The 20,617-nt window shown below is 41.1% G+C and overlaps 1 protein-coding gene across 1 annotated transcript in view; it reads right to left on the bottom strand.

Annotated features, from left to right (window-relative positions):
- The window catches only part of LOC140475995 (cytosolic phospholipase A2 zeta-like), a 111,898-nt gene that overhangs the window by 68,901 nt on the left and 22,380 nt on the right, over nucleotides 1–20,617 (bottom strand). Inside the window, exons 6-8 of the mRNA XM_072567897.1 lie at nucleotides 12,398–12,440; nucleotides 6,201–6,267; nucleotides 91–269 (exon numbers count right to left, since the gene is read on the bottom strand). Coding sequence (XP_072423998.1) covers nucleotides 91–269; nucleotides 6,201–6,267; nucleotides 12,398–12,440 — 289 coding nt within the window. The remainder of the gene's footprint in view (nucleotides 1–90; nucleotides 270–6,200; nucleotides 6,268–12,397; nucleotides 12,441–20,617) is intronic.

The following is a 20,617-nucleotide window of genomic DNA, read 5'->3' as shown; positions in this document are numbered from 1 at the left end:
TTATTCACTCGCAATAATTGCTCCTCATGCAGAGTATTTTAAAACAATGGTTTAAAGTAAGTGGAATGATTACTTAAACAGGTTTCTAACCTGCAACTCTTTGCTGGTTTGTATCAAGTCAATATTCAGTTTTGGATCCAAACTCTTGTCGACGTGGAAGAAAAATGTTTCATCCCACACAGGATTTGACAGAGGTTTGAGTGTGGTGTACTGTTCCTCTTCATAGGCTCCATCAACTCTCACAGACATATTATACTGTGCATTAAGACCTGCAAGAGCAAAACTGGACTTACTTTGCATCAATAACTTAAACAATAAACGATGTATGTATTGCATACTACAGAACGAGTCTGGTGCCAGATGATGGGGATCGTGGTCACTAACTGGAGAGTCAGCAAGTGCTTTCCAACGCTTCTTTCTGCAAGGTCTGTTAGTATTCCATGCCAGTTAGAGATTTGACAAATCACTGGTTGGTATATTTCAGGAATTATTACCACAGCATTAGAATCTTGCCCACCAAGAGTGTCAGTCTCTTTTGAAAGACACCAACACTGGGGAGGCAGGTCAATGTTGAGTAATGGTGGCAGAGATTCACAAGTGTGCGCGCCTGTATGAGGAGGAGCAGGGTTGTAGGGAGTGAACAAAGAGTAGGGAATGACTCTCAGGAGAGTCTCACAATTCCTAATATCAAAAATGAATGTACGCAAGGAGTAATGTTGCATGTATCCACAATTTTAACTGCTCCACCACTGGCAGCATACTTCAAATGCTATGGTTCTGAGCTCTGCAATTCCATGCCTAAACTGCTCAATTGCTTTATCATTCTTTAAGTACTCCTTAAAACATATGTCTTTAAGAAAGCTTTTGGTCACTTCCCTGGTATCTTTTCATGTGATTTGGTGTCAGATATTGACATGGCTCATCTACACTCCTAGCTGTTTAGTCATACAGCACAGAAACAGACCCTTTCGTCCAACATGTCCATGCTGACCACATTCCCAAACTAAATTAGTCCCATCTGCCCGTGTTTGGCCCAAATCCCTTTAAACCCTTCCTATTCACATACCTTTCTCAACATCTTTTAGTTGTAACTGTACCTGCATCTACCATTTTCTCTGGCAATTCATTTCATATATGTTCCACCCTCAGAGAAGAAGTTGCCCCTCAAGTCCCTTTTAAATCTTTCTCCTCTCACTTTAAACTGGTGCCCTCTAGTTTTGGACTCCCCTATCCTGGGGAAAAGAACTTTACTATTTATTGTATCTATGCCCCTCAATATTTTATAAAACCCCTATAAACCCCTTCAACCTCCTATGCCCCAGAGAAAAAAGGTCCCATGCTATCCAGCCTCCCTTTTCAATTCAAATCCTCCAGTCCCAGTAACATGTCTGCCTGTCTGTCTGTCTATCTATCTCAGCCTTGAATATATTTAATGGTGCAGACTGTGCAGTTTCACGACCCTTAGAGAAAAAAAACTCTTCCTCCTCTTTGTCTTAAATGGACGACCCTCTTACTCTGAGATTATACCCTCTGGTCAGAGAGTTTCCAAGGGAAATAACCTCAGAGAATCAAGTTAGATACAGCAAAACAGGATAACAGGCAATTCTTCTGGTGTACTCGCACTCTGAGTCATTAAACTCTGCTGAAAAAGCAAACTTTACATTTCACCTACTTGACCAGCATAGCAGAAGACATTCTCTGTAACTTATGGTGCTAACCTCTCTCAAATCAGACTCATTGCAACCAAATAACCATTATTCCAACATCCATGTAGGTTGCCAACAGATAAGAACATTCTGCTGTTCTCCCTTTCTGATTACCTGTGATCACATTTGCTAAATAACTTCAAAGGGAGGTCAGAGTTTTATCATTCATCAAATCAGGCAACAACTGTCAGGCACCATCTTCCTAGAACTCTTCAAGAACTTAGGACAACTTATTCATGATTTGATAATTAAACAAAGAACTACAGATGCTAGAAATATGACTTATAAAAATCAGAAACTGCTCAGAAATACAGCAGGTCTGCCCATATCGGTGGAGAGAAAGCAGAATTAAGATTTTCAGTCCAGTGACACTTATTCAGAAATTATGTTAACTAGGAAAATATCCATGTACACATGTGTTGGAGGCGGAAGTGAACAATACGTGGAGATGAAGCCCAGAGAGAGAATGACAGGCAGAAAAGGAATGGTTGATAGCATTGCAGGGAGGAAGGAAAGCTGATAATGGGGACCATATGTAGATGAAAGCAAGTTGGCTTGCTGAAAGCAACTCATGTCATGAGATCCTGGGCTGTGCGGATGGGTAAAGAACACAGAAGGTGGCTCTAAGGCTACTGACCTTGATATTCATTCCTGAAGGTGGAAGAGACCCTGAAATAACTGCAGAGAGGCCGGGTCCAGTCACCGAGTCACTCTTGATTTGGACTGTTGGACTATAACCTGGTGTTGTGTGATTTTTAACTTTGTACACCCCAGTCCAACACTGGCATCTCCAAACCTTAACTGATGAGATTGTAATCTCCTGGTCAGCCAAAGTTTCCCTGAATGGCCAAGGTTAACAACCCCAATCAAGAATCTCAGTCAACGAGGTCCACCTGGCCCCGATCACTACAGTCCCCAAGTGAAACATGGAATGCTGTTCACAACATGCTTGTTTGTTAATGTGCAAATCTTTGGCCAGATACCCAAGTTACATTGTTAGGGACCAGGCCAGGCCATCTCAAAACATTTCAAGAAGGTAGCCCAGACTCTAAGTTTTCTAGTTGTTTTAAGCAGGGGTAAATTGGATATTTCAGGAATGATGCAGCTGGTCCAACCACGAAACAAAACAGAACAGAATATAGAATAATATATCTGAAAATCCAATCAACTCTATCGCAACTTAATGATGCTGTTCCAAATACCTACAACATCCCCATGAACACCCCCTTAACAAAAGAGGTAAAATCAAATACAGGTTCTTACAGGATATATATGGGAGTGAGTGAGTGAGTGTGAGAGAGAGAAAGAAAGAAAAACTTAAAAGCCTTTTCAAATAGATATTTCCAGACATATTGGAAAAAAAAACTCATCTACTATATTCCTGTGTGTGAGTTTCAAACATCTTCAATGTAGTAGTAGTTGTGACGAAGATCCTTCTCTGGTAAAATAGCTTCCATCATTGCACCCACCAAATGTTAGAGTGTGGTTGAGAAATATGGACATTGATGTAACGTTGAAGGATATCAAGGCCATGGAGGAGGTGCATTAAATACTTAGTAGAATGATAGATGAATGGGAGACGAGAGAAGTTGTGATATAATTCAGTGTTCTCTCTAGATCAGACAAGAGTCATACAGATGTACAGCACAGAAACAGACCCTTTGGTCCAACCCGTCCATGCCGATCAGATATCCCAACCCAATCTAGTCCCACCTGCCAGCACCCATCCCATATTCCCCAAACCCTCCTATTCATATTCCCAAACAAATGCCTTTTAAATGCTGTAATTGTACCAGCCTCCACCACTTCCTCTGGCAGCTCATTCCATACACGTACCATCCTCTGCGTGAAAAGGTTGCTCCTTAGGTCTCTTTTATAAACTTTCCCCTCTCACCCTAAACCTATGCCCTCTAGTTCTGGACACCCCCACCCCAGGGAAAAGACTTTGTCTATTTATCCGATCCATGCCCTTCATGCTTTTGTAAACCTCGATAAGGTCACCCCTCAGCCTCCGACGCTCCAAGGAAAACAGCCATAGTCTATTCAGCCTCTCCCTATAGCTCAAATCCTGCAACTCTGGAAACATCCTCGTAAATTCTCAACCCTTTCAAAATTCACAATATCCTTCCAATAGAAAGGATACCAGAATTGCACGCAATAGTCTTACAGTAGCCTAACTGTTCATACAGCCACAACATGACCTCCTCAATACTCTGACCGATAAAGGAAAGCATACCAAACGCCTTCTTCACTATTCTGTCTACCTGCGACTCCACTTTCAAAGGAGCTATGAACCTGCACTCCAAGGTCTCTGTTCAGCAACACTCCCTAGGACCTTACCATTAAGGTGTATAAGTCCTGTTAAGATTTGCTTTTCCAAAATGCAGCACCTCACTTTTATCTAAATTAAACTCCACCTGGCACTTCTCAGCCCATTGGCCCATCTGATCAAGATTCCATTGCAATCTGAAGTAACCTTCTTCGCTGTCCACTACACCTCTAATTTTGGTATCATCTGCAAACTTAGTAACTATACCTCTAATGCTCACGTCCAAACCATTTATATAAATGACGAAAAGTAGTGGACCCAGCACCGATCTTGTGGTACTCCACTGGTCACAGGCCTCCAGTCTGAAAAACAACCCTCCACCACCACCTTCGAGTCAGTTCTGTATCCAAATGGCTAGTTCTCCCTGTATTTCATGAGATTTAACCTTGCTAACCAGTCTCCCATGGGGAATCTTGATCGATATGGCCTTACTGAAGTCCATATAGATCACGTCCACTGATCTGCCCTCATGGAATGCCCTGCCAGTAGCAGTAGTGGACTCTCCCTCTTTATGGGTATTTAAGCGGGCATTGGATAGGTATATGGAGGATAGTGGCTTAGTGTAGGTTAGGTGGGCTTTGATCGGCGCAACATCGAGGGCCGAAGGGCCTGTACTGCGCTGTAATGTTCTATGTTCTATGTTCTATCAATTCTCTTTGTTACTTCTTCAAAAAACTCAATCAAGTTTGTGAGACATGATTTCTCACGCACAAAGCCATGTTGACTATCCCAAATCAGTCCTTGCCTTTCCAAATACATGTACATCCTGTCCCTCAGGATTCCCTCCAACAACTTGCCCACCACCGATGTTAGGCCCACTGGTCTATAGTTCCCTGGCTTGTCCTTACCACCCTTCTTAAACAGTACTAAGGCAAAAATGAATAAAGGTGCTCAAAGTTATGAAGGACTTTAAGAGATTAAATAACAGCAAACTAATATGATGAAATGGGAATGGGGTGGTGGTCAGAAGCACAGATTTAAGGTATTTGTTGTGTTATTGCTTGAGCAGCTGTGTTTCTGTAGTATGCCAAGAATCATATGATTATTTGCCATATGCAGTTCAGCAAAAGCAATTTAGGAAACAGTGTACACCTAGTTATTTGTAAGTCCATGTTGTGGTCAAATATGTTAAATAATTCTGTATAATATTCTGTATGAAACTGAGGGTGGCACGATGGCTCAGTGGTTAGCACTGCTGCCTCACAGTGCCAGGGACTGTGCCAGGTTCGATTCCAACCTCAGGCAACTGAGGTTTGCACATTCGCCCCATGTTTGCGTGAGTATCCTTCAGGTTCTCCGATTTCTTCCCACAAACCAAAGATGTTCAGGTGAGGTGAATTAGCCATGCTAAATTGCCTCGAGTGTTCAGGGATGTGTGGGTTAGGCACCATCAGGGATAAAGTCTAGACCGTAGTGCTGGAAAAGCACAGCAGGTCAGGCAGCATCCGAGGAGCAGGAAGGTCAATGTTTTAGGCAAAACTGGAGGGTCGGTGCGGACTTGTTGGGCTGAAGAGACTGTTTCCACACTGTAGGGATTAATTTCTATTCTAAACTGAATTTATGCTACATTACCTGGGTTATTTACCAAATAACACAAGACATTCAATTACTAAGGGGTAGACAGGGATGTGAATAACTTCATATGGTAAGTTATGACTTGATATTTACCAACTGAAGGAGTGACAGAAACCACTCAATAATACATTTAATGAAAGGAATAGATATTTTATTTAATTAAACAAAAAGAAAAAAAATGCATGGTTTTGAGTAAAAATGCAGGGGAACGGAACTAATTGAAAAGCTCTTTCAATGAGCTGGTGTTGCTACAAAGGAGTGAACAGCCTCCTTTTCTTCTCTATGATTTCATAATACTGTTTTTCCAAAGTGACAAACAAGCAAAGTTGCCCTCTAAGTTATCTTCTATGAAGATACACGGTAATTCTACACTATGTCATCCAGATACAAGATATCAGCTTGCTTTCCAATCCTGAAGCAGTGGAGTGGGTATTCCAATTGCCTACACGATTTCCAACATACCGAGTTTGTTGTTTTATTGACATCATTTATGGCTTTGGACAGTGATAATTTATCCTATGTTAGGCAGTGACATATAAGCCTATAAGGCAGAACACAAACCTATAACACTCTGACCATACAGCACTTACCTGTGCCTACCTGCTGGAGATTGTTGACCTTCTTCACTTTGGTTTCCACACCTGTACAGGGTTGAGCCTAGTCAAGGGGGAAAAGAGAAAGCAAATTAATTCAGAATAAAAATAAGCAGGAGATATCAAATGCACAGGTTCTGGATTACAGGTACTGGGTCACCAAATTAGATTATTAAATGCATTTTGGGAAAGCAAACCTTAGCAGGACTTATACACTTAATGGTAAGGTCCTTGGGAGTTGAACAAAGGTTCATAGCTCCTTGAAAGGGGAGTCGCAGTTAGATAGGATAGTGAAGAAAGCATTTGGTGTGCTTTCCTTTATTGGTCAGGGTACTGAGTACAGGAGTTGAGAGGTCATGTTGCGGCTGTACAGGACATCGGTTACGCCATAGTTCTGGTCTCCTTGTTATTGGAAGGATGTTGTGAAACCTGAAAGGATTCAGAAAAGATTTACAAGGATGTTGCCAGGGTTGGAGGATTTGAGCTATAGGGAGAGGTTGAATAGGCTAGGGCTGTTTTCCTTGGAGCGTCGGAGGCTGAGGAGTGACCTTATAGACTTTTATAAAATCATGAGGGGCATGGACGTGGTAAATAGACAAGGTCTTTTCCCTGGGGTGGGGGAGTACAGAACTAGAGGGCATAGGTTTAGGGTGAGAAGGGAAAGATATAAGAGAGAGATATAAGAGAGAAAAGATATAAGGGGCAACTTTTTCACAGAGAGAGTGGTGCATGTGTGGGATGGGCTGCCAGAGGAAGTGGTGGAGGACGGTACAATTGCAACATTTAAAGGCATTTGGGTGGATTTATGAATAGGAAGGGTTGGGAGGGATATGGGACGGTGCTGGCAGGTGGGACTAGATTGGGTTGGGATATCTGGTCGGCATGGACGAGTTGGATGGAAGGGTCTGTTTCTGTGCTGTACATCTCTATAACTATGTAATTTCACTGCATGCTTGCCTTTTTGCTCCTGATAATGTCAGGAATCACTATCATTTTCATCAGTGACTGGTCATCTGAATCACGCGTGGAAGCAAATAAAGGTGAACCAGTGTTGCATATATGCTGAAATATAAACTTTAGTGAACGACAATCACTTCTATACCATGATTGGTAAGCTACACATGGTCAGTAAGGAATGATTGCATCTGGAGCAAAGCACAGCCTGAATGAGTGCATATTTGGGGATTTTGGAACAATGTGGAAATTCAGTGCATAGGGAAAAGAGAAGCTTTTTGCTTTGCTACTTATAAGGTTTTATTTTAATACAGGATAAATTGAAGCCCAGAATCAGGGGCCCAGTATAAAAACAAAATGTCGTCACAGGAAAACTGCAAGTTCTTAGTTTGATAATGATTGCTAATTAGTTTCAGATCAAAGATAAATATGGGAAACAATTTAAAGATTAAAAACTGAGAGACCAATAGGAAATGTTTTGAAAAACTTATGAACTATGATTAGATTAGATTCCCTACAGTGAGGAAACAGGCCCTTCGGCCCAACAAGTCCACGCCGACCCTCCAAAGAGAAACCTACCCAGTCCCATTTCCTTCTGACTAATGCACCTAACACTACGGGCAATTTAGCATGGCCACTTCACCTGACCTGCACATCTTTGGACTGTGGGAGGAAACCTGAGCAACCGGAGGAAACCCACGCAGACACGGGGAGAACGTGCAAACTCCGTACAGACAGTCGCCCAAGGCTGGAATCAAACCTGGGACCCTGGTGCTGTGAGGCAGTAGTGCTAACCACTGAACCACGGTGCTGCCCAAAATATATGTAAATAAAATAGAGATGTTGAGCCAAGTGATATGTTGTACCAGCATAATGTAGGAGCTGGTGAACCCCATTGTGGTTCACAGTGACCACACCTGTGGCAAGCATTGCTTGATGATCTGGAGTCTGAGCTGTGAACACTGCAACATAACAGGATGTGGGTGAGTTACCTGGATGCTGTGTTTCAGGAGGCAGTCACACTCCTTAGATTAACTACCTGACCACCAGCAAATTGACACAGGGTCAACAAGATTAAAGAAGTAAACATGTTGTTCAAAGATTGGAGTGGAAGAAATGTGTTTGAATTCATGAGACAGTTTTGAGGAAGGAGGTAGCTGTTCCGAAAGGGTCCACCTGAATCATGCTGGGACCACAGTCCTGGTGAATCAAAAAAATAGGGGTGTAGCCAGGGCGTTAAACTAAATAGTGGGGTAGTGGATTCAGTTCCATGGGAAATTATAAAATGAAAGGTAAAGGAGAAGGTAGGAATATAGGTTCGTGACGGGGCTGATTTTATCAGAAAATAAAAGGAAGGGTCAGAATATCTGTATGTCATGTTACAGATTTATACAGTCACACAGCACAGAAACAGACCCTTTGGTCCCCTCATCCATGCCGACTGGTTTCCCAAATGAAACCAGTTCCATTTGCCTGCATTTGACCTATAGTCCTCTAAACCCTTTCTATTCATGTATCTGTCCAAATGTCTTTTAAGTGTTGCAATTGTAACCGCCTCTACCACTTCCTCTGGCAGTTCATTTCATATACACACCGACTTCTGTGTGAAAATGTTGCACCTTAGGTCCCTTTTAAATCTTTCCCCTCTCACCTTAAACCCATGCTACCTAGTTTTGGACTCCTCTACTCTAGGCAAAAGACCTTGGCTATTCACCTTATGTATGCCTCTCATGATTTTATAACCTCAATTTTCAATGCTTCAGGGAAAAAAGTCCCAGCCTATCCAGCCTCTCCCTATAACTGAAATCCTCCAGTCCCAAAGAACAAACTTAAAAAGCTTTGTATCTTAATTCAAAAAGCATTCAGAATAAAGATAGATGAAATGGTGGCACAAATCAAAGTAAATGAATATGATCTCATAACCATGATGGAAGCATGGTTATAAGGAGATCAAAACTGGGAGCTCAACATTGAGGGATATTTGAGATCTTGGACAGACAGGAAGAATGGAAAAGTTGGTAGGGTAGCGCTATAAATAAGAGATGAAACAAGGACAGCTATAGGAAATGATCTAGATTCAGATGATGTTAGTGTCCATTTGGGCAGAGATAAAAAGCAGTAAAGGCAAGAAAATATTGGTTGGAATAGTAAACAGACTCCCAACAGTAACCACTCTGTCAGAAAGGCTACAATTCAACAAATAATAGGAGCATGTCAAAAAAAACAGCAATAATTATGGATGGCTTTAATCTTCATGTTCACTGGGTTAATCAAATTTGAAAGAGTGGCTACAACAACAAATTCACAGTGCATAAGGGATAGTTTTCTAGAGCAATATGTAATGGAAAAACCAGGGAGCAGGTTATCTTGGATGTAGTAATGGTGCCAGTATTGGATTGGGGTTGACAAAGTCAAAAATCACACGATGCTGGGTTATAGTCCAATAGGTTTACTTGAAACCACAAGCTTTTGGCAGTTGCCTGAAGAAGGAGCAGGAGTTGGAAAGGTTGTGGTTTCAAATAAACCTGTTGGACTATAACGCTGTGTCTTGTGATTTTTGACTTAATAAATAACCTCAAAGTAAAATTAGATTAGATTACTTATAGTGTGGAAACAGGCCCTTTGGCCCAACAAGTCCACACCGACCCGCCGAAGCGTAACCCACCCAGACCCATTCCCCTATTTTTACCCCTTCACCTAACACTACGGGCAATTTAGCATGGCCAATTCACCTAACCTGCACATTTTTTGGATTGTGGGAGGAAACCGGAGCACCCGGAGGAAACCCATGCAGACACGGGGAGAATGTGCAAACTCCACACAGTCTGAGGCGGGAAATATCCATTAGGAAGTAGTGATAATACAATATTAATTAATATTCAGTTCAAGAGTGAGAAACTTGGGTTGGAAACAACTGTACATAAATAAAGTTCATGGCCAAAGTGAAATGGACAGATTGGTTAAGAGGAATGAGGGAGACATTTAAGGAGGTGATTCATGACTCTCAGCAATATTTTTTCCCTGTGAGGAGGAAACATTCTGACAGGCAGATAAGCCAGTCATGGCTAACTAAGGAAGTTAAGGAGAGTATTAAATTGAAAGCAAAAGCATATAAACGAGGCAGAAGTCAGTGATAGCTCTGAAGTCTGGGATAAACTCATAATCCAGCAAAGGAGTACTAAAAAGATAATAAAGACAGGAAAGATACAATGAGAGCAAACTAACACGGAATATATAAACTGACAATAAAAGCTTCTTTACAAATAAAAAAAGGGAAGAGAAAAATCGGAGTGAACACAGGCCCCTTAGAAAATGAATCTGGGGAGACAGTTATGAGGATTAGGAAATAGCAGAGGAGTTTAGCAGATATTTGACATCAGTCCTTACAGTGGATGGCGGCATGGTGGCTCAGGGGTTAGCACTGCTGCCTTACAGTGTCAGGGACCCAAGTTCGATTCCAGCTTCAGGTGACTGTGTAAAATATGCACATTCTCCTGTGTCTGCGTGACTTTCCTCCGGATTCTCTGGTTTCCTCCCACAATCTAAAGATGTGCAGGTTAGGTGAATTGGCCATGCTAAGTTGCTCATAGTGTTCAGGGATGTGTAGGCTGGGTGAACTAGTTACAGGAAATATAGAGTAATTGGGGATGGGAATGGGTCTGAGTGGGATACTCTTTTCAGAGGGTCAGTGTGGATTGTTGGGCCAAGTGGCCTCTTTCCACAATGTAGGGATTCTATTCTATTCTGTGGTACTTCAAACACCCCATTAATACTGAAGAAAACAGGGGAGGAAGTACAACCATCAATATCCCTAGAGAAGTAGTATTAGATGGGCGGCATGGTGGCACAGTGGTTAGCACTGCTGCCTCACAGCGCCAGAGACCCGGGTTCAATTCCTGCCTCAGGCGACTGACTGTGTGGAGTTTGCACGTTCTCCCCGTGTCTGCGTGGGTTTCCTCCGGGTGCTCCGGTTTCCTCCCACAGTCCAAAGATGTGCAGGTCAGGTGAATTGGCCATGCTAAATTGCCCATAGTGTTAGGTAAGGGGTAAATGTAGATGTAGGGGTATGGGTGGGTTACGCTTCGGCGGGGCGGTGTGGACTTGTTGGGCCGAAGGGCCTGTTTCCACACTGTAAGTAATCTAATCTAATCTAATCTAGATGAACTAGTGGGGCTAAAAGGCAGATATGATGGCTTGCATATTGAGATCCTAAAAAAGGTAGCTACAGAGATAGTGGATGCATTGGTTGTAAATTTCCAAAAGTCATTGGATTCTGACAAAGTACCAGAGGATTGGAAGACTGCTAACAATAACACCCCTATACAAGAGGAGGAAAACTGTGAATAACTATAGTTTAACATCTATTGTTGGAAAAGTACTAAATTCAATTAAGGGAATAAAATAGCAGAACATTTGGAAATCAGTAATCTAATCAAGCACAATCAGCATGGTTTCATGAAAATGAAATTGTGTCTCAGTAATGTGTGAGAGAGATTTTCAAGCAAATCTCAAGCAGAATGGGTAGAAGGGAACCAGATGTGTTGCATTTGGATCTCCAGATGGCATTTAACCTTTTGTGAGGTACCTTGTTAAGACATAAAACAAGAGTTCTCTGTGCTAGAGGTAGCGCTATTAGTAAAGATATAAAATTGGTTAATGAGAAGGAAGCAGTGAGTGGGAATAAGGGTTCTTTTTCAAGTTGGCATCAGTGCTGGCACAACTGTTTACAATACATATTAAAGGCGTGGAGTGAGAAGCTGAACGTGCTGTAGCTAAATTCACAGACAATACAAAACTAAGTAGAAAGACAGGTTGAAAGGGGGATACAAACAGTGTACAGTGGGATACTCATAGCTCAAATAAGTAGGTGCAATGATGGTTAAAAGAGTATAATATGGGAAAATGTGAAGTTGCTCATTTTGGAAGGGGCAACAGAAGAATACAGCATTAGTTAAAAAGAACAAAGGTACCAGGTTTCAGCCCATTCCAATTTCTCATGAACTGCTTTTAGTACAAGTGAGGTCAAGAAAGGGGAAACAATCACAGTGGATTCCTGAAGTATACAGTTACTGTGATTTGGTGTGTGATGGAAATACATCTGATGAAAATGGAGGTAAAAGGAAGTAAATGAGTGAACCTCAGACATTTAGGACAGTTTCTAACTCCTGTTCTTTCATAAGGAACAACGCCATTTGTAATCAGTGAACAGATATGTAACTTAAAATAAATGCATAACTCACCACAAGCACGCCATTAGTGAGGATTTCGACAGGAGGATCTTTGCTATAAAAGGGCAAAAGGAACACATTGATATTATAAATGAAGGATCACATAGTGAAAGATCCAAGACTGAATTATCTTACAGCAATATTCACTCACAACTACCAAAGATTCCTTACTATATCAGGATGGAACATTGCTGAGTGAATTCAATACTAGGAAGATAGAAAATGAAATAATGATAATAGGTGGTGAAATAAAACATTGAGCTTTTAATGTGCTCCTCTCTCTAGCTAGTTTTGGGGTCCTTGTAACAGGCCTATTTGCCTGTGTTCTGCGTAGTGTGAAATGTAAATATAGGAATAGACCATGAAGCTGTTTGAGTCAGTCTGCCACTGTAGGACATTGTCTATGATCTACTATCGTGCATCTGCCTTTACTTCATGCCCCTTATTGCCTTTGGTTCACAAAACTCTACCTCAGATTTAAAACTAACAACTAATATAGCATCTTTAGCTGTTTATTAAAGTTAATTTGAAACTTTTACCGTCTTTTGCATGTTAAAACGTTCACTTCCCAAAGGCCTGGCTCTAACATTTATGCAAAGGCTCCTTGTCCTAATTTTCTCATCCAGTGTTACAAGTTTCTTTCTATTTACCCATCCATTCCCTTTAATAACATGGTTCGCTGACTAACTTGCCCCTTAATCTTCTAAATCTGAAGGAATAGATTTGTGCAACTGCTCTTTTGTGGATTTTGGACTCTACTGAACTCTGCAACACATCAAGCTACAGAAAATGAAAGGTTAGTAATTACAAACCAAGTCTGCAGAGCATTCCTTTGTTTGTGCTTGATCAGAAACATGGCAAGAAAGCTACAATGTTAAGACACCAGCTGGAACTCATAGCTGATAGATGCTTGTTGGACCTCAGTGGAATGTAGAGTTGGTGAGTATACTAGAAGTCGATACTTATTGGATTGTTGATCACTGGTCCATTCAGGGGGCAAATGACAAAGACAGATACCAAGATGAAGATATAACATTGAAATAGAGGCAAGTGATAGCAAGAATCTAGGAACAACCCTCACTGAAGGAACCATAGGTCAGGGACACAAGTGAGAAACAGCACTGAGGCTGAGACTATTTGCTTCACATCCTGCAGGTCAGTATTCTTTACAGCTTATAAGTTCTACGTATTTTGTTACTTATTCATTAATATTGTAATAAAATACTTTTAATCCTTGGTTAACTGGTTTGATTTCATTTATCTGTCATGTGTATTTTATTACATAATATAGTAAAAAGTTATGCATAGTGTCATCACTGTCTGCCACCATCTTAAAACACAGAAAAATAAACTAGACCAGAGAAAATAAAGCAGAAAAATAAAGATAAAAAGCGTTCAACCATTAAGTGCTCTGTCACGGGCTATGGGCCTGATCGCCAGGCATGAGTTCCCTTCCACACGCTGCTAGAACAGAAGTAACCACTCTTGGCACCATATCACCTTCACCAACGTCCTTGCCACTGAGTGCCTGATGGACTTTGCCAACGCAGACACCACTGATGCTGCCCTGTGCCGTACCAACCCAAACTCATCCCACGTACCCACAACCCCTTCAGGGTACTGTGTGACCAGCACCCCAATATCAAGGAGGTGCTACAAGGATGTACCAACCTGAGCATCCTATGGCCTCCTTCTAGAATGATGAAAAGGATGCCAGAGTAGAAGGATTGTGGTGAAAAACGCCATTGACTAGTGGGTTGCCCAAGTGACTTAGAGGGAAGTCGCATGTCAGGTCTCACCGGAATGGGTACAGGACGGAGAATAGGATCTGTTTGGCCACCCAGAGGTAGCAGACGAGATAGGAGGCCACCTCACAAAATTCTCATGGGATACCAGGAGCTCCAGAACAACTGTAAACTGAGCAAGGGGGAGTGATCCCTCTTGGTATACCCAGAATAAAATAATACTCAGTGACATATATAGTGTCTATATAGATGTGGACTTAACCCCATCAATGCAACATATCTTAGAAATGGGTATAATGAGGCGAAATAGATTGTACTTTGATCCAGTGAAGTATCGAGTGTGGAAAATATTTTCAAATTTAGGAGTAGCACAGAAGGGGAATATAGAAACAGGATGTGCACTACGGCAGAATTATGGCACCTGGATGACCAGCACAATGACTACTGAGCAACAACATGCTGTTGACTGTGGCTAAATGGAGGAGAAATCTTGCTTGAAAGACAGATTCCCAGAAACAATATGCGTTCCCCAAGCTGGCAGAGGAAGAATTGTTGACAGTCTGCTACAGGAGGGCATTCCAAGGTGTGTTGTGTTCACCATTAACTCTCCAATTTGACCAGTCTGCAAACCAGATGGATCATGGTGCTTAATGATCCACTGTCCATAATTCAACAATGTCACACTTCTGACTACCTCAACTGTGACCACTAGCCACAGAACAATGATGAAACAGCGCCTCAGTTGAAATGGTTTACCACTCTTGACATTGGCAATGGATTCTGGTAAATATCACTGCAATGGCAATGTCAGTACAAGTTTGCATTCACTCTCTAGAGGCAGCAATACACTTGGACAAGCCTTCCCCAAAGTTTCCACAACTCTCCATCAGATTTTTCACCAGAGATTGGCACAATGACTGCGTTCCTTACCTCAGTGTGAATGCAGAGTAGTATGTGGATGACTTTTTGCTACAGACGGAAATTCAATGAACATTTGAGGGTGGCACGGTGGCTCAGTGGTTAGCACTGCTATCTCACCACGCCAGGGACCCAGGTTCAATTCCAGCCTCAGGTGACTGTCTGTGTGGAGTTTGCACATTCTCCCCGTGTCTGTGTGGGTTTCCTCCGGGTGCTCCGGTTTCCTCCCACAATCCAAAGATGTGCAGGACAGGTCATTTGGCCCAACAAGTCTACATTGATCCTCCGAAGAATAACCCACTCAGACCCAATTCCCTCTGACTAATGCATCTAACACGATGTGCAATTTAGCATAGCCAACCCACTTGACCTGCGTATCTTTGGATTGGGGTAGAAAACCAGAACATCCAAAGGAAACCCACTCAGGCATGGGAAGAACGTGCAAACTCAATTCAGGTAGTCTCCCAAGGCTGGTCCCTGGCGCTGTGAGGCTGCATTGCTAACCACTGCCACTGTGTTGCCCTGAAGACTAAATCTATTACTCATTCTACTGCAAACTTTGACGACCACAGAGAACCATGTGAATGCCAGGTGATGACATCAAAAGCACTTATAGGACCTTTTGGATCAAAACAACCAGGGACAAAATAAAAAAAAAGTGTTGAAAAGTTTTGTTCACAATTCCCGACAGTGGAGGACATCAGTCTAAGGGGATGAAGAATTCATACAGAGAACTAACAAGGACATACAGTAGAAGATACTGTTTTAAAATTACCCTTCAGCACAAGTGCAAAGGCAGCAGAACTGCCAACAGCTGCATTCCCATCCTGATCGATATCTACCACCATTAAACATACATTCTGACAGTATGCAACAGTCAGACAGAATTTTTACCCCTTGGGAAAGCAAAAGGTTTTGCCTCACCAGATGGAAATCCTCTTCCATCTGCACCACTGGCAAACAGAGAAATTGAAGCAGAAGGGAAAAATGTGAAAAATACGGCATAAGAAATATCAAGGCCCATTGCGAATAAAAAAGGGTAACAGAAGATTGGATGAATTAGCAAAGGAAGGAGCGAGTACTGCAACTATGTACAATCCACTCATCCACTTTTATACAAGCGAAGACACCTAGGGGAAAAGACAGGCTAAATAGATACTGCAGCCATCTCACAAATTAAGGTTGAGGACTTGGTGGAAGCTCAGTCAGTCCAATGCTGACAGAGACTGTGAAAGGAGATTGCCCAACTGAGGTACCAGATGGAAATCTAAGGTAGAGACTGACAAAAGACTGATAATGAAGGAGGTAAATGAATGGTTCCAAAACATGATAGAAATCAAATAATTTATCAGTGCCATGATGTGCAAGGACATCAGGGAGTGAAGGCTATAGTAAACAGAACAAAGGACATAAAACATGATGTGGAAAACTGTTTGATATGTGCTCAAAACAGTGCAGATCAGTGTGCTGAAAAAAGAGAATGTAGGCATACTAGATTAATGAATGGACGCTGGACAAACTGATGAAGAGGCGAAACAAGCATAATTAAATGTGGGACAATAAGTCAAGCTTGATCTTTTTGTCCTGAAAATATGCTGGGCCAAATAGTTATAGTGGACAAAACCTCAGTAAACAAAATGATGGTAGATACTGTTACAAAGTTGTTAGAATACTCATGAATTGAAACACTGTGCGTGATCCCTTTGAGAGACTGTGCCTGGAAGTTTGCAAGCCCCAAAGTACAGAGAGCCCCAAAGCTGAAACAAGTGTATCAAAAGGCCTTATAGCTGGCAGGCAAAACAGCGGTCTTGTTTTAATGTTTTGGCAACAAGCTGGGCTCAGCCAAATAATTTAAACCAAGCATTCAGCAATCAAAGTCAATTGAATTTAAAACTTATGGAGGTGAAACCAATCACATTGTAAGAATTTGATGTGTCATAGGGGATATAAAGATGGGGGCAGTTGCACAGAGAGGGGAGAGCCAACTGCCATCTGAAGAGAGATAAACACGCAATCTGAGAAATAAATACTGGGCTCTCACAAGAAATCTTCGCACTCTCTTAAAAGAAAAGCACCATCTATCTATAAAACATACCACGTCAGTTCTAGCTAAAGGTCCTAACAGAAGAATTCACAGATAAAACATCCCTGACAGCAGGATCAACAGAAGAAGGGTACTTGTGACTTGAGATCAGCAGGAGAAAGGCTGGAGAGAGGAACATCCTAGAAGACATGTTCTGTGTGAACTTTCAGAGACTAAGTTTTAATTCATTATTTTCTTATTACATTATATAAGTTGTACACTTGTTATTGGAACAGTACACTATTAGAATATAGTTTTATTCAGGAATAGGTGGTTAGAGAGGGATTGTTTGGTTTGTTAATAATTCTGTTAATTTGTTCACTGTTGGAGTTAGATAAATAAATTGTTACCTGTTAATTAGAGTGGGTGAAAGGATTCCATTTGATTTAATCATTGCTTTATAACAGATCAGGTATAAGAGGTAAGTTAGACCACTTTTCACACTTCTTTTATCAGATTACGAGGTGAGGGGAGCTACTCTGGGTGTTTCAGTTTTAACTATCAGAGGGGTGTCGACCTTCCCTTTGTAATAATATGAAGAAACTGGGTTGGTATTCGCATGTCAATCAATTGAAAATGTTTGAAAAACAAAATTAGAGTAATTCCAACATGTTATTTTGGATGGGTCAAGACAGAAGGGACTAGAAGCACAGAAACTTTTAGCCGCTTGGTGGGGGGGGGGGGGGGGGGGGGCTCACTAAATTTAAGGAGAAGTCTTGCGCAAGTGAAACAGGAGATTCAGAAAATGAACCTGGAAGATGATCTTCATGGAATAGTGATGAAATATTTTGAATTATGAAGAAACACGTGTTAGATTGAAAAAGAAAATGTTGACTCAGAAAAGATCTAAATCAAGGAACGTTAAGATACGTTTGAGTCACATCAAAGGGGAAGAATCAGATCCATTAAAGAACTGTAGATAAGAACAGCTGCTATCTTGATACTTACAGATGAATAAACATGGGATGATGATGATTGTTATGGTTGAGAACCCTATCTACCTGTTTGTGGCAGAGAAAGTGAAAATTAACTGACATGAAAGTGGTGACGGTATCTTATGATTTACATAAAAGATTATAATCAAATGTAGAAGGCAAATGTAAAGCAACATATTTTCCGTTGAAGGTGTGGGAATTAGCATGTGATAGGCAACAAAAAAAAATCAAACCACAAAACTGCGCTCCTCCTCCTAACTTATAAGCAGAAGCTGAAGCGTGAGGAGCCAATACAGAAAGTAGTACAGTGTTAGTCTGAGGAAACGGAAAGGTGTCAATGGGACTGCATAGTCAGTGGACTGGTCCAAATTCAAGAACTCAGTGGCCAACCTAAATGAGTATGCTGTTACTGTTACAGACTTCATTACTGTGTAGTTGATTGTGTGCCAAAGAAGTTAATTCGAACATTCCCCAACTGGAAACCACGTATGAACAGGGAGATCCACTCCCTACTGAAGAAGAGTGGAGAGAATGCCCCTGTCTTTATCTATGGTGCTGAGGTGAAATGGTTGAGAGCATCAATTTCCTGGGAGTGATGAACACCAATAGTCTGTGCTGGTCCACTCACAAGCGGTCAGGAAAGCACAATGACGCCTTTACTTCCTCAGAAGGCTAAGAAAATTTGGCATGTGCATAATGACACTTACAAACATTTACAGATGCACCACAGGAAGCATCCCAGCATGGGTATGGCAACTGCTCTTTCCAAGACTGAAGAAACTACAGAGAGGTTTAAACACAGCCCGGTCCATCATGCAAACCAGCCTCATCCACTGACTTTATCTATGCATTGGGAAAGCAGCCAACATAATCAAAGACACCTCCCACTCCAGTTATACTCTCTCATACCTTCTTCAATTAGGCAGAAGATATAACAGTTTGAATACACATACAAACATATTCAAGAACAGCTTCTTCCCGATCAAACTTTTGAATGGATCTCATAAATGTTCATCTCTCTCTGCAGCTGTAACTGTATCGTGCACTCTGTTATGTTACCCTGATGCATTTGTGTAGTACATTATGCCTGTAAAGCACTCAAGATAACACTTCTTGCTGTACCTCAGTACACATGACAGTAATAAATCAAATCACATCAATAACTTAACAGTGGGAACCTCTCTCCCAGGATGAGAAGAAAACAATAGCTGTAGAATGCCATCATCTTATCTCTGCCACTAAGGAAAGCCCTGTGTGGCTTTAATTGTCATATGAGTATACATCCACAGATAAAGATCAATTTGGATATTGTAATAATTACAATATCGTTAATTCTGATTTATCAAATATTTACTTTGGCTATGTTTAAGCAATGGTAAAAGGGAATGCAGCAGAAACCTGATGTAGAGATCATTGTAGGGTATAGTTGAAAAATAGATCAGCTGTTGAAAGGTGGAAATGATATTCAAATTTAAAGCATAATCTTTAGATTGTGTCAAATGTTTATAATTTGCTAATCTTGTTTGTTAACATGTTTATATAATGTGGAAATCAACTATCTATCAGATTACTCCAGGGAGACAGGTGTGGTGACATAATGTGATCCAGAAGAAACAACTGCACAATACTCAGTCTGTCCCACTTCTGTAGCCACAGTAGAGATGAGGTTTATTCAGTTAAGCCTCTGATCAACAATAACCCCTTTGGAAGTTTGTGAAACTCCACAATGCTGGAGCCATTCATAGTCAGAGAGATAGATGAGCATTATCTTTTGGTACTTGCACACCGAAGTTTCTCTAAACATCTTCATTTAAAAATTTCCCATCCGTTAAAAAATGTTGCTGCTTTTCTATTCTTACTAACAAATCTCACAACTCTCCACATTATTCTCCATATGCCATATTGTTATCGATTCACTGCAATCTCCAAGTCCTTCTCATGGCTTGTGTCCCCAGTAGCTTTATACCATTAACAAATTTGAATCAATTACACTCAACTCTGTCTAAGTAATTTAATTATAAGGGCTCAGCACCAACTCTTGCGATACTTCATTAGTTACAATCTTCCAAATGAAAATGCCCATTTATTCATACTTTCTGCTTCTTGTTCGTTAACTCATCCTTACATCATATTTCTACATCACTCAAATCCATCAGCCCTGACTTATACACTAAACCATTGTGTGGTAACTTATTTAAATGTCCTTTGGCAGTCAAAGCATATTACATATTTTCTTCAAGAGAAGACTGAAAAGAGATTTATTAGAGGCATTCAAAATCATGAGGTGTCTTAATATAGTAGATAGGAAGAAACTTCTCACTTGTGAAAAGATCAAAAGTGAGATGGCTCATATTGAAAGTAATTGGCAATAGTAAAGGTGAGATGAGGAAAACACTTTCATTCAGTGAGCGGTTAATGTGTGGATTGCCTGAGACTGCAACAGAGGCAAGTTCAACTCAAGTTTTCAAAAGGAAATTAACTGAAAAGGAAGAAGCAAGGTTATGGAAAAATGCAACAGAATACCAGTGATTGAACTGCTCATTTGGAAAGA

Source organism: Chiloscyllium punctatum, chromosome 4 (genome assembly GCF_047496795.1).
Source record: "Chiloscyllium punctatum isolate Juve2018m chromosome 4, sChiPun1.3, whole genome shotgun sequence".
NCBI classification, from domain to species: domain Eukaryota; kingdom Metazoa; phylum Chordata; class Chondrichthyes; order Orectolobiformes; family Hemiscylliidae; genus Chiloscyllium; species Chiloscyllium punctatum.
This window is presented reverse-complemented; position numbering and strand designations above follow the sequence as displayed.